At 42.2% G+C, this 14,011-nt stretch overlaps 1 protein-coding gene across 1 annotated transcript in view; it reads left to right on the top strand.

The window, feature by feature from the left end:
- The window catches only part of patj (PATJ crumbs cell polarity complex component), a gene marked incomplete at its 3' end in the record, with an annotated part of 204,503 nt that overhangs the window by 90,681 nt on the left and 99,811 nt on the right, over positions 1 to 14,011 (top strand). The window contains exons 22-25 of the mRNA XM_080749893.1: positions 153 to 192; positions 2,121 to 2,178; positions 6,192 to 6,263; positions 9,870 to 9,941. Coding sequence (XP_080606019.1) covers positions 153 to 192; positions 2,121 to 2,178; positions 6,192 to 6,263; positions 9,870 to 9,941 — 242 coding nt within the window. The remainder of the gene's footprint in view (positions 1 to 152; positions 193 to 2,120; positions 2,179 to 6,191; positions 6,264 to 9,869; positions 9,942 to 14,011) is intronic.

Genomic DNA, 14,011 nt, shown 5'->3' with positions numbered 1-14,011 from the left:
GCGATTCAGGGTCTGAACCAGAAACAACATTTTAAAGGGGTGTGGCTAGCGATTCAGGGTCTGAACCAGGCTACGTCACAGGTTCAAGTTCCCACAGAGACCAGCTGCCCTTGAGCAACAGACTGACCATCCTGTTCTTTATCCTCCTGCAGGGCGAGGGAGTCGAACCCACAACCACACCTCTGACTGCAGGTGAGATACATGTAGTGGAGCGGCGTAGCTCTTGAAACATGACAAATCGTTCAATTTTGCGATAAAAGCGCAAAACTTGGTAGATATGTTGATTGATATATTAGAAACAAATCTGGATATCGGGCCATCAAAAATTTTGATTTTTCAAAATGGCCACTAGCGGTTTGTTAAACCTTCCTAAATCACCCTCTAGAAGCGACAGTTTTAGTTATAGGAAGCTGAAATGTTGCATGCTGTGTGTGTATGTTCATGTCAATTGGTTAAAAGGGGGTGTGGCAATGGGAGTGACCTATCATAAAAAGGTGCATAACTTTGATATAGATGCACAGATTTGCACAAAATGTTGTAGAAAGGTTGGTCACGACCCAAATAACAGCTGAGTAACTGTTCACACCATCTTCCAAAAAAGGGGTTTGTCATTAGGACCAGTGTAATACCAGTGTTAGTACCAGTTTAAAACCAGAAGCTCCCTGCAGTCCAAACACCCAGAGGTCGTAGTGGCACGGGGCAGGGTGGAGGAAGCATGGCTTGGCTTTGCATGTGAGCCTACTGTGGAGAGACGTGGGCTACTGAACAAGGCCAAACAGCTTCTCTTCAGTACCTATGATAACATCAAGGCCGGGGGAGGAACTGATGGAGAGGGTGCAGAGAGTCCAGGCAGCGCATGGTGAGAGGCAGTATGGAGAAGCCTGGACGAGGACGAGGACCAAGGAAGAGGACCAAGGAGGGACAGGTAGAGGGACACACCAGTGAGGAGAGGGTAGCGACCTGGTTCAACCACTTCCGAGGGCTGCTGGGCACAACATCAGATGGAGAGGAGGAAGATATACCATCATTCCTCCAGGACCTCAACATCAAGGATGATCCCTTCACGGTCATTGAGTTTGCCATGGTGAAAAACACTCAGAGAGGGTAAGAGTGCTGTGCCGGACGGTATACCCCCAGAGGTCGTAAAGAACTGATGTCTTGACCACATCATCCTACAGTTCTGTAACCTTGCCCTGCTAGGCAACTACCAAGGCTTCAGCCTGACCTGTATTGCAGCAAAGGTCTACAACCGGATGATACTAAACCGGATTCGGCATGCCATCGACCCTCACCCGAGGAAAAACAAAATGCCTTTCGAGAGGAGAGAACCACATTATCCCAGATCTTGGCCCTGAGGAGTTGAATTGAGGAGGTGAAGAAGAACAACCTGATGGGAGGGAGCTTCTGGTTTTGTACTGGTACTACACTGATATTACACTGGTCCTAATGACAAACCCCTTTTTTAGAAGATGGTGTGAACAGTTATTCAGATGTTATTTGGGTCGTGACCAACCTTTCCACAACATTTTGTGCAAATCTGTGCATCTATATCAAAGTTATGCACCTTTTTATGATAGGCCACTCCCATTGCCACACCCCCTTTTAACCAACTGACATGCACATGCACACACAGCATGCAACATTTTAGCTTCCTATCACTAAAACTGTCGCTTCTAGAGGGTGATTTAGGAAGGTTTAACAAACCGCTAGTGGCCATTTTGAAAAATCAAAAGTTTTGATGGCCCGATATCCAGATTTGTTTCTAATATATCAATCAACATATCTACCAAGTTTGGTGCTTTTATCGCAAAATTGAACGATTTTATAGCCACGCCGCCCTACTAATGCACAGTGCACACGCACACACAAACACACGCACGCACGCACACACACTTTCACACTATTGACACTTTTTAATACCTCTAAAATGACAAATTAAACATCGGCCAAATTGTCAAATATATAGAGGCAATCTGCTATTTTCACAATAGAACGTTTTTGTTTTTTTAAACTTCGACTTTCAACTTAGTCGACTTGTGTGTGTGTGTGTGTGTGTGTGTGTGTGTGTGTGTGTGTGTGTGTGTGTGTGTGTGTGTGTGTGTGTGTATCTTTATTGACAGCAGATTGCAGAGACAGTGAAGCAGATTCAGAACTCACTCTGACCGACACCGACTCTGAGTGAGTATCCTTTCCTACCTCCTAGCTCCTTGTCTCCTCTCCTACCTCCTACCTCCTTGTCTCCTCTCCTACCTCCTTAACCATTAGATCAGATTTACAAGCTGATCTACAAGCTCACAGTGTGTCACCGAGTATCACGCTGTGAGCTTGTAATGTGTGCAAGTCTTTGGATATACACATATCTTTTTTTTTATGACTAAAATGTTTTTGTAACTCAAATATTTGCCCTGGAACAACCTATTTTGAGATGGGGGTCCACAGCCAAATAGATATAATTCTAATCTAGGGGGTCCTTGACATGAAACAAGTTTGAGAACCACTGACATTTTCCAAAAAAAACTTTTAAAAGATATATTTTTTTTTTCCCAAGATAGCCAAAGACTTGCACAGATGCCAGGCGTCATCAATACGTCGTACGTATTGTCGTATGTACAATACGTACATGGACTAATGTGTCCATGGCAAAGACTTGTCCTTGTCCATAGCAAACTTTAGATTTTCTAAAGGGGGGGGGGGGCAGTAAACAAACAAACCATTTCTAAAGTGACAATTTAAGGACTTTTTAATACCCCTAAAATGACAAACTACACATTGGCCAAATTGTCAAATATTAGAGGCAGAAATTGTGAAAATAGCAGATCTACATGCTCAAGCGAGGCGCTGTGAGCATGTAGATCTGCTATTTTCACAACAGAACCATGTTATACCAAATGTAATGTAGCACTGTAATATTGGATCATTCCGTCCTTGACAATAAGCAATCCTACTGTTTGAATGCTGTACACACGCACACATGGAGCACAAATATTGATAGAAAAAAATACAAAGGACTTTTTTTTTCAACTTCGACTTTCGACTTTCTCTGGTGGGAGTCGACTGGTGTAATGAAGTCGACTTGTTGACTTTTCCGTTAATGGCCACGCCATTATAATGTTCTTTTTCTGATCATAAAACCCAAATACCGAACGTCGCCAGGATTTCTCCACAATATGCATGACACTGATTTACTATGACACTATGACACATTATTAGGAGTCCAACTGGTACTAGTGGTTCTCAAATGATTTACTATGACACTATGACACATTATTAGGAGTCCAACTGGTACTAGTGGTTCTCAAATGATTTACTATGACACTATGACACATTATTAGGAGTGCAACTGGTACTAGTGGTTCTCAAATGATTTACTATGACACTATGACACATTATTAGGAGTCCAACTGGTACTAGTGGTTCTCAAATGATTTACTATGACACTATGGCACATTATTAGGAGTCCAACTGGTACTAGTGGTTCTCAAATGATTTACTATGACACTATGGCACATCATTAGGAGTCCAACTGGTACTAGTGGTTCTCAAATGTTTTACTATGACACTATGGCACATTATTAGGAGTCCAACTGGTACTAGTGGTTCTCAAATGTTTTACTATGACACTATGGCACATTATTAGGAGTCCAACTGGTACTAGTGGTTCTCAAATGATTTACTATGACACTATGGCACATTATTAGGAGTCCAACTGGTACTAGTGGTTCTCAAATGTTTTACTATGACACTATGGCACATTATTAGGAGTCCAACTGGTACTAGTGGTTCTCAAATGATTTACTATGACACTATGACACATTATTAGGAGTCCAACTGGTACTAGTGGTTCTCAAATGTTTTACTATGACACTATGGCACATTATTAGGAGTCCAACTGGTACTAGTGGTTCTCAAATGTTTTACTATGACACTATGGCACATTATTAGGAGTCCAACTGGTACTAGTGGTTCTCAAATGATTTACTATGACACTATGGCATATTATTAGGAGTCCAACTGGTACTAGTGGTTCTCAAATGTTTTATTTGCAAGGACCACCTTTTAAATACAACATGGCCAGGACACTAGGGTGACATTAATTAATACCAGGGACCCCCTGGAACGCCCCCAACAGGACCCCTGGGGGTCCCCGGACCGCACACTGAGAACCTGTTCCCCTCCTAGTGAGGGTTGTTGAGCACAGACATAGAAAGGTAGACGCCTCTTCCGGCTGGGGGGTGCTGGTCCAAGACTCCTGGCAAGCCTCCCAATAACTCTACGCAAGCCTCCAGAATTCTGAGGCGGGGCTCTTGGGAATTCTGAAGGACGCTTCCTTGTGCGTCACAGAATGGGAAGCTCGGTAGTCCAATCAGATGCAGGACTGGCAGGACTCCCTCTTTCCCATTGGAGGGGGCAGAGTGCCTTCCGCAGTTCCACAGTTATGCACTTCCGCCAGAGGTGTTTGACCAGTCGTGCTAATGAACTGCAGCGGCGGAGGAGGTATCTAGCTTTTTATATCTGTGGTTGTTGAGCAGCAGTGCTCTGGCTCCCTCCAGTGGCCCAACGTGGAACAGCACGCAGCAGGTCCAGTGGAAGTAGAGAGCTGGTAGGAATGTACCGTCACTGCTTCTCAAAAGCCCCTTTTCCACTGGCCTAAAAAAAGAACCTTTGGGAACTCAGATTGCCACTGGCCCAACACCACACCACACCACACCACACCACACCACAAGGACCTGGGTAGAGTGGTGTGAAAGTGGTACTAAAAAGTATCCAATCTGAATCTAGAGTAGGTCTGAGCTAGGCCAAACAGGGCCAAACACTGCATAACGACTGATCACTCACTGACTTTTCAGTTAGACAACCAGGATATAGTTGTAATACATGATAATAGATTCTATTGTGTTATAACCACTATTATAATTTATTATAGTGTATTATAATTATCATAGTAATACATTAATACTTTATAGTGTATTATAATTTAGGATAGTTGTAATACAAATTTATATTGTATTATAATCACAGTTAAAAGGGTCAATTTGTTTCTTACCGATAGGGGTACTTTTTTGTAATGGAAAATGTAGATATTTTTTATGTGGTGTGGTGTTGTGTGGTGTGGTGCTAAAGCTGCAGTCGAAAAGGGGCTTTTTTTAAATAGCTCACAACGCTGCGACACGTTGTGAGCTTGTAGATCGGCTATGTTCAGCACGCAACTAAGTGTAAAATCGGTCATTACGATGCCATCAAGGCCTGCCAAACACCTTATGACATTTTGTCAACTAAAATTAGACTAAAACTAAAACTGTTCAGGTGACTAAATTATGACTAAAACTAAAAGACATTTTATTCAAAAGACTAAAACTAGATCAAAATGTGCTGTCAACACTGTTCTCAAACACTGGGGCGGGTTCCACATGTGGGCCGCGGACAGATCAGTATGGGTCCCTTTACTTTTTGGTTTCCTACATTTCTGTTTCAAATTATTATTTCAAAAACATTTTCAAATAACGTTCCCCCAAAAGCTAAGATTTTCATGAATACAGAAATAAAACATTGCAACAAGTAAGTTGACCTAAGAAATTCCATGAATTAGAAAAAAAAAAAAAAAAAAACACGTACTGAAAACAACCAATCTACAAGCTCTTCGCGCCACATTGTGAGCTTGTAGTGCCGCGCTGCGAGCTTGTAGATCTGCTATTTTTTGGAAAAAGTCGTGAAAATGTGTGCAAATCTTATAAAAATATATGTATTTTCAAAGCGAACGTTTGTAACTCAAATTTTGCTTCTGGGGGGTCCCTGGAACTAGATATTTTGAGATGGGGGTCAGTGGCCAAATACATTTCATTTTGGGGGTCCTTGACATGAAAAGGTTTGAGAACCACTGACATAGTAGTCTCTCAAGAACAGACTAACTGAGCTCCAGTTATGTGAAAAGTACCTTTTCTTTGACGATGGCTGGCCAGATTGCTGACATAGAAACATAGGGTTTTTCAAAAAACCTTAGAAGGATTCAAAAGACACTTATAGAATCTGGTCAAAATTCTAATTTTCACGATTTTTCAAAAGTAGCAGATCTACAAGCTCGGTGCCGCGCTGTGAGCTTGTATATCTGCTATTTTTCAATAGTTAAAGCATAAAATAATGATACACAGTAATGTGTGCTCGTTCTAAATGGGTTAAACTTTCCTCTCTTTTAGGACCGTGCGATTGGTGGACACGGAGAGGAGGAAGAGGCGGGGCCAGGCTCCACCAATCAGAGGAGGCCACAGGTGAGCATCAATAACCACCTCAACGACTTGACTCTAATTTGCATAAGTTGCATCATACTTTATTGTCTCCACCAGCCGAAGGCACGTGGAGAGACTGTTTTCGCCTCCGTCCGTCCGTCCGTCCGTCCGTCCGTCCGTCCATCTGTCCAGTTTGTTACCAGCTAATCTCCGGCGCCGTTGGCCCGGTCGCTGCCAAACTGAGCACACACACTCCCTGGATGCCAATTCAGAACCTCTGCCTCACATTTTATCACATGGGCATGTTCTAGCGCCACCATGAGGCCAATTTGTGCAAAACTACCTTTTTGCCAGTACTCCTACAGATTTTGTCCAAAAAAATGTGTCCAAAAATCACACAAATCGGTAGACAGCAGGGACGTGCTGGCCATTGGGAAAAGCGGGACAACTCCCGAACGGCCGGTTCATTTCCGGCCGGTTCAGGCCGGCCATTAGGAAAAAAATATAAAATAAAATGTCGGCCGTCGCACAAAAGTAGTGAAAACAGCAGATCTACAAGCACACGTTGTGTTTTCACTAGTTCTAGTTTAAATCATTTTTAAAATGATAAATACAAAACAAACGGTTTTAGACATACAAGGTTTCCACCCGACAACAACGAAATATAACTTGTGTAATTGGCCCACTGGCTTGTCACTTGTCATGATCTGAAATGGCAAATCTTTGAGTAGCGCCCAATGAGGGCCTCTCCAACTCTTTTTCCCGGGCTGAATCAGGGGCCCAGCACGTCCCTGGTAGACAGTATCTCTACAGTCATGTGATCGACATGGATCTGTCTGATTGTCCATATTCCATCCTGATTGGCTTTCAAATTTGTATCACAAACGCAGAGTGCAATTAACATGAAATCGTGCACACAGGTTCCCACTAGGCCGAGAAAAAAATGCCACTTCACATTTTTTTAAATCAGCCTCATGGTGGCGCTATAACAGGCCAATTTGTGGTTTTGCCTATAACTCCACCGATCAGTTTCAAACTTTGTAAGCACACTCCCTAGAGGCCAAGGAAAAAAACCTTTCCTTGTAATTTTCACATCAGCCTTTTATAGCGCCACCAGGAGGCCAACTTATGTAAGACACATTTGTGGATATTACTTCTTCAGATTTTACCCAAAATTAACACAAATCAGTACACAGTATCTCTACAGTCATATGATCAAGACGGATCTGTCCCATATTAAATATTCCATCCTGATTGGCTAAGATTGGCCTCCAAACTTTGCAGGATTGATCCGTTTCAAACAAAATGCCTCAAATTATCAACATAGCGTGCAATTGTAATGAAATCGTGCACGCACATTCGCAAAAGACCAAGGAAGAAATTACACCACAAAATGTTCAAATCAGCCTCATAGTGGCGCCATGATTGGTGAAGAACACATGCCACCCTTTTTACATTGGCCTATTATAGCACCACCAGTACGCGTGGCCTGGTGGAGACCTGTGCTCGGAAGAGCACTTCTTCTAGTTTCATTTCACATGTTTCAAATGTTAGAAAAAAAGTGATAACATCTCCACTAGTCCCTCCCTAATGTCATAGTCTATTATTTTTATTCATTGATGGAATTGTCAATTTATTTAGTCTTCGTTAAAGGAGTAGTTCACCCCCAAAATGACTTTTTTTTCTATAGTTAGTCATGCCATGGAGAGTAGAGTTCAATAATATTTTTAGTTTTTTGTCGCATTCCTAAGACTAAAATGTGATAACAATAAATTTACCCCCCCTTCGTTCCGGACGGGTCCCCATCCGGAATCAATGGGGGTAAATTTCAAATCTTTGTCTTAGGAATGTGACAAAAACCAAAACATATTATTGAACTCTACTCTCCATGGCATGACTAATCAATAGGAAAAAAAAGTCATTTTGGGGGTGAACTACTCCTTTAAGTCATCGTAGCGTAGTTTTGAGGCCCGTTCCCAGGGGTGCTGGAAGTGGGGTGCTGAGGGAGCTGCTTTTTTCATAGGCCTATATATATACACACACACAGAGCTATATTAAAACAATAATGTATTTGACTTTGGGGAATAAAATATGTTGAAAAAGGTTGTTTGATTATCACATGGTCTCACCTAATCAAATGGTCACCTTGCCACCTCCGGTCAGAAGGGAAGTCGAATTTAAAATTTGCTTTAAAATAAATCCCACTTTGATGGCACACCAAAGTCTATTTATTTGAGAACTAGAAACTGTCTGTAGGCTCATTGTTGCAAACTAACACCGTTGTATATGGGGAATAAAAAACAGTAGAAAACTGAAAAATAATACCTGATGTTGTAGTGTGTGCGTGAGTGACTGTGTGTGTGTGCGTGCGTGCTGTGTGTTGCACCCTGTACTAAAATAACTAGTAACTATACAGCTCCTTGTTACACCGTTGTGCGGGGAATAAACACCCGAAACCGTAATAAAAATAACCCAAAACCGGATAAAAAAACTTGAATTTTCCGCGCACGGCCAAAGGCTGCACACACAAACTCCTCCAAGCTCAGCTCCCCTTGGGATTTGGGAGTTCCAGCGCCTCTGCCCGTTCCCACTGGGCCAGATAACCCATGCAAAAATCTCTTTCTCCAGATAAAAAAAAATCTCTTTCAGCATTCAAGTGGATGGTAAGAAAAGGGAGCAGCTATGGAGAAAGAGATTGTTTTATCTGTTTTCTGGCCCAGTGGGAAATGGGCCTTTAGTTTAGTAAAGTACTATTAAAGTTTAGTTTAGTACTTTTTAGTTTTTAGTGGTAAAAGGTAGTCCACCAAAATTGGTCTCGGAGCACCGGGGTGCGTGTGGCCCTCGATAACCCCCAACATCGACCAACATGTTTTTATTTAAATCAATATAGTCTTCCATAGAAATGATACCCTTTCTGGGGGCACGGTGGCGCAGTGGTTAGCGCTTCGCCTCACAGCTAGAAGGTCCTGGGTTCGATTCCCGCCGGGGGACGCTGTGTGTGCTGGGGGCGTGTTTCTCCCTCCACGTCATCAGCGCCCACACCCTAGGTGGGGTTGGCGATAGGGCCTTTCTGTGTGGAGTTTGCATGTTCTCCCCGTGTCTCCTAGGGTTGATACCCTCACAAAAACATGCAGTAATCCTGGTCTCTATAATGCCTCCCCCTGGCCAGCCGGGGCGCTTGATGGAGGGGAAAGGAACTGGTTGGAATAACGTGTTCCTTCCACGCGCTACGTCCATCCCGGGGAAATCCCCCCTGTCAGGTGAAAAGAAACAACTTGGACTACCCATGCTTGAAGGAAGCATGAGGTCAGTCCGTTGTCCCCGCAGGCTCATATGCTAATTAAAGCAGATTCATTTTTTGCTTTTTTTCCCCTGTAATGTAAAGTTAATGGGACAACAAATCTAGAGGCTGATAACACCAATTTAGCTGTGTCTAAGAAAGGGTTATCATATCAAAATATAATCTACAGATATAGAGTTTTTATAAAATGCATGATAACCTTTGCCACCTTTTTGATACCGACAACTCGTATGGCCCATGGACTACACATGTGTTAATAGTGTGTGTGTGTGTGTGTGTGTGTGTGTGTGTGTGTGTGTGTGTGTGTGTGTGTGTGTGTGTGTGTGCGTGTGCGTGTGTGTGTCCAGTGATCTCCCAGAGAGAGAGGACGGTGAAGGAGAAGAGACCCCCGCCTTCAGCCACTGGGGACCCCCCCGCAGGTACACACACACACACACACACACACACACAGACACACAGACAGACAGACAGACAGACACACACTGAGGATTGATTGATTGATTGATTGATTGATTGAAGATTTTATTGTCAGTTTTCAATAGAAAAAGGTACAGTTTCATGACGGTACAGTTCACTGGTACAAGGTCAACTAAAAGGAGATCCTAGGAAAGCACTTGGCTTATTTCCACAGGAAACCATTGAAGTATCTCATATAACATGAATGAATGACAGACGGATACTACTACTATGCAGTAGATATAGTAAAAAAAAAAGTAAATACAAATATAATAAACAGTGCAAAATATATGTATATATACAAAGAAGGGTCAGGGGAGGCTGGGCTAGGTTTGTTATTGCCAGTTGTGAAAGGCTGCCGCCTGTAAGTGGTTTTTCAGGGCGATTTTAAAGGATGCTAGGGAACCACACTCCTTTAAGGCCTTTGGTAGGGCGTTCCACATTTTGGTTGTATAGCAGAAGAACGAATTTGATCCTTTGAGTTGACTCTGGGTTGAACGTGATCTGTGGCGCTGCCTCTGGTGTTGTAATTATGGACATCCTTAACCTTTATAAAGTATGTTGTCAGTTACATGGGTATCTTGTGTAAGTAGGACCCTAATTAGTTTGGGGTTTTGGGCTGTTTGGAGCTTAGTTTTTAGGGCTTGTGGGGCGTCACAATACCATACGAGTACTGTTATTGTTTCAGTCGACGTTGGTATTCATGGCTGCCAGTTCCCACCTGATGTTGTGTGGGAGTCCAGACTGCCCCAGACCGTACTGAATAACTGCTAGCTTACATAACGTCTTCAGGCTAGGACTCAAGTCTAAGACATACAGGTCATCAGGTGTGTTGACTCCTCCAAAGAGGATGATACGATCTCCCATCATGCAACAGCACTGCTTAGATGTCGGCGACGGTCTTTTCCCCTTAGGGTCAACCTTTTTCCAACAGAAGGTCTCTGGATTGAATTTCCACACATCATTTACGTACTGGTGGCATTTATAGCCACCAAATATGTACAGCTCTCCATTGTAGGTAAAGGCTGAATGATCCCTGCGTGCTTCTGGAAGAAGCTGTGTAGAAGGTGTGTTCATCCAGCAGTTGGTCTCTGTGTCAAACACTCTGATGGTGTTGTAGTACAAACCCTGCCCATAGCCCCCAAATACAAACATTTTTATCCCGATGATGGTGGCAGAGTGACGGTACGAAGCAGGAGGTGGAGTTCCCCTGGTGTTCATTAAAGACCAGACCATAGTGGTGGTGTCCAATGTGTAGACTTTATTAGTGAGTCCAGTCTGGGTCGATCCTCCATAAATAAACATGACTTTCCCCAAAACACAGGCTGAGTGGTTCCTCCTCCCCTCTGGAAGAGTCCCAGAAACCCTGGGTTTGAACCACATGTTGGTGTCAACATCAAAGGCATGAAGCACATTGCAGTAAGGATACCCTCCCCAGATGTAAACAATATATTCTATCAGCACAGCTCTGTGGCATTCACAAAGGGAGGGAACCTCAGAGTCAGGTTTTCCTCCTCCAGGTGTCACGGGGGTCAACTTCCTCCAGCATAAAGACACTGTGTTGAAGACATGTACTTCCATCCTGGTGGTCAGGTTTCTGTCTCCTCCAAAGCAGTAGATCATCTGGTGTCCGACCACCACAGCAGCCTGGTTCTTCCTCTGTTCTCCTTCCAGATGTGTCGTCCAGTGAAACATTTCACACAGCAGAACCACCGTCAATGAGTGTTGACAACTAATTTACAGATGAACTTGTCAGTACGAAGGCAGGACGGTTTCCTCTGTACTACTAGTCGCTAACTGATGTTTAGTGTATCGGACGATTCATTTTAAAGAACAATTACATGGTTGTGATGATGACGTTGTGATGTCATTGCATGGTTATGTCGGATATTGTAGGATAGATAATGATTTGATTACATCTGATTGGCCATTTGCCCCCAAAAAATCACACCCAGTGTGAAGTGAGTGGTGCCTTATGGGTTCATTTCATTAAACCTCCTGTGAAGCTTGGCCAACGGCCAGCTTTGCAGGACGGACATACATGCACACAAAGCCAGATGTAGGAGCGGTTAGCACCACTCAGAAAACAACAATCATTTGATATTTATTAGTTTAAGATTTGTTTGCTAGAACTATATCAGTGCTATGACATCAGTCCTCCATATTTGGGTGTAAAGAAAGAAAGAAACACAGACGGCTAACACCCGGAACCGGACTGTTTGTGAGGAAGTGGACTGGCATGAATGTGAGGCGTCTCAAAGCCCTGAGCTCAACTCTCTGAAGAGCTTCTAGCAGTGACCTTTAGAGCAGGGTTCTCACAGTGGGTGTCGTGGCACCCTAGGGTGCTGTGATGCACGTCCAGGGGAGCCTCAGAATACTTTGATAATTTGTGTCCCAATCTCACTGAGAGCCAGTCATCTCAGAAAGTACAGCTTTAGACAGGGACTGAAAATACCTTTTTTTTTTTTCTCACTAAAATGTGATAAAGCCACTAAAGCATTTCATAAATTTCAGGCTACATTTCACTTAAAGGACCTACACCATGAATTTTCACTTTTTCTATTTTAAAACCTTTTTTTGGGGTCCCACTGGCCTATTTCTGTACATTGTGTCTTTCTCTGGTTTTGGGAAGACAGAGATGAAAAGCTTTCCACGGGTTCTCAGAACAGTGCTGTTCTGAGAGTTGATCCGTGTGACGTCACACGGATTCCCGTTTTTTTTTTTCAGAGTAAAAAAAAATTGTTTAAAAAAAAAAAAAAATTCAAAACATTTTTTTTTCAAAACATTTTTTTTTCAAAAACTTTTTTTTTCAAAAAACTTTTTTTTTCAAAAACTTTTTTTTAAAAAAAACCTTTTTTCAAAAAACTTTTTTTTCAAAAACTTTTTTTTTTCAAAAAACTTTTTTTTCAAAAACTTTTTTTTTTTCAAAAAACTTTTTTTCAAAAACATTTTTTTTTTCAAAAAACTTTTTTTTTCAAAAAACTTTTCTTTTTTTTCCTCAAACTTTTTTTTCAAAACATTTTTTTTTTTTTTACTTTTTTTTTATACATAAATACAATGCAGGTGGGGTTGATTGTCTAATGTAGATTAACTTTCAGTAATGTCTGGTCTAGCAACGGTCGCCCTGTGTCATTTGACAGTAGGCCTATAACATACAACATAGGCCTACAGTACAGTAGGCTATAATCAGAGCTGCAACATTATCCTATTTTTGTATTGGCCCAATATTAACATTATTTGTTGTCAACGTGGGGTCCGGGGAGGAGTGAAGAGGAGGGGAGGGGAGAGGGGTGGAAAAACCCCACTAGATGCGCCCCTGAGCAAACAGAGGCCGTTTTGGTATTGCAGCTGGAGAGCCTCATTATAGTAGAGCTAGAACAAACAAAAAGAATGGTCAGAGTGTTTGTTGAGGGTTAAAACCTGTCTAAGACTCAATTTTGAGCATATATTTATACAAAAAATATAGTTTTAAAAGCATGGTGTAGGCCCTTTAAACGCCAGAGCTTAACTCTGCATGTAAATAAGACCTTTTTTAATTAATGTGAGAGATCGTCAGGTCATTTACAGGTTAGAAATTTATTTAGAACTTGAATATCTCAAAAGTAGTATTTCAGCATGGCATCATTCTATAAGCCATATCTTCAAAACTGTTGGGTCAATCTCCACAACCAATATATCATTTTGTAGCTATGATCCCCAGCTTTCAAAGGAAATGAAAACATGAAAATGAATAAAAATCCAATGACTGGCTCCCAGCCAAATTGGGACACATATGTTGAATGCATCACTTCAGTTTAAATCTATAAAGGCCTACTTAGTTGAATGGAGTCCTGGCTCTTGTCCCGCCTCTGAACACCATATCCGGTTCCTGCTAGGCCAGGCTAGGCCTGTTTCCATAACTGGAGATTTTGATCCACATCCGAGTCAATGTTGTTGATGGCCAAAAACTGTGGTTATCTAAGAAATTAGTTTTCTCCCTCGATCTTTTGCAAACCAGCCTAGCAATGGAATGGATTATCCTGGTCTGGTATAT

The sequence above is a fragment of the Nannobrachium achirus genome (genome assembly GCF_963921795.1).
Source record: "Nannobrachium achirus genome assembly, chromosome: 1".
NCBI classification, from domain to species: Eukaryota; Metazoa; Chordata; class Actinopteri; order Myctophiformes; family Myctophidae; genus Nannobrachium; species Nannobrachium achirus.
Note: the sequence above shows the minus strand (reverse complement) of the source record. Positions and strands in the feature narration are given on the sequence as shown.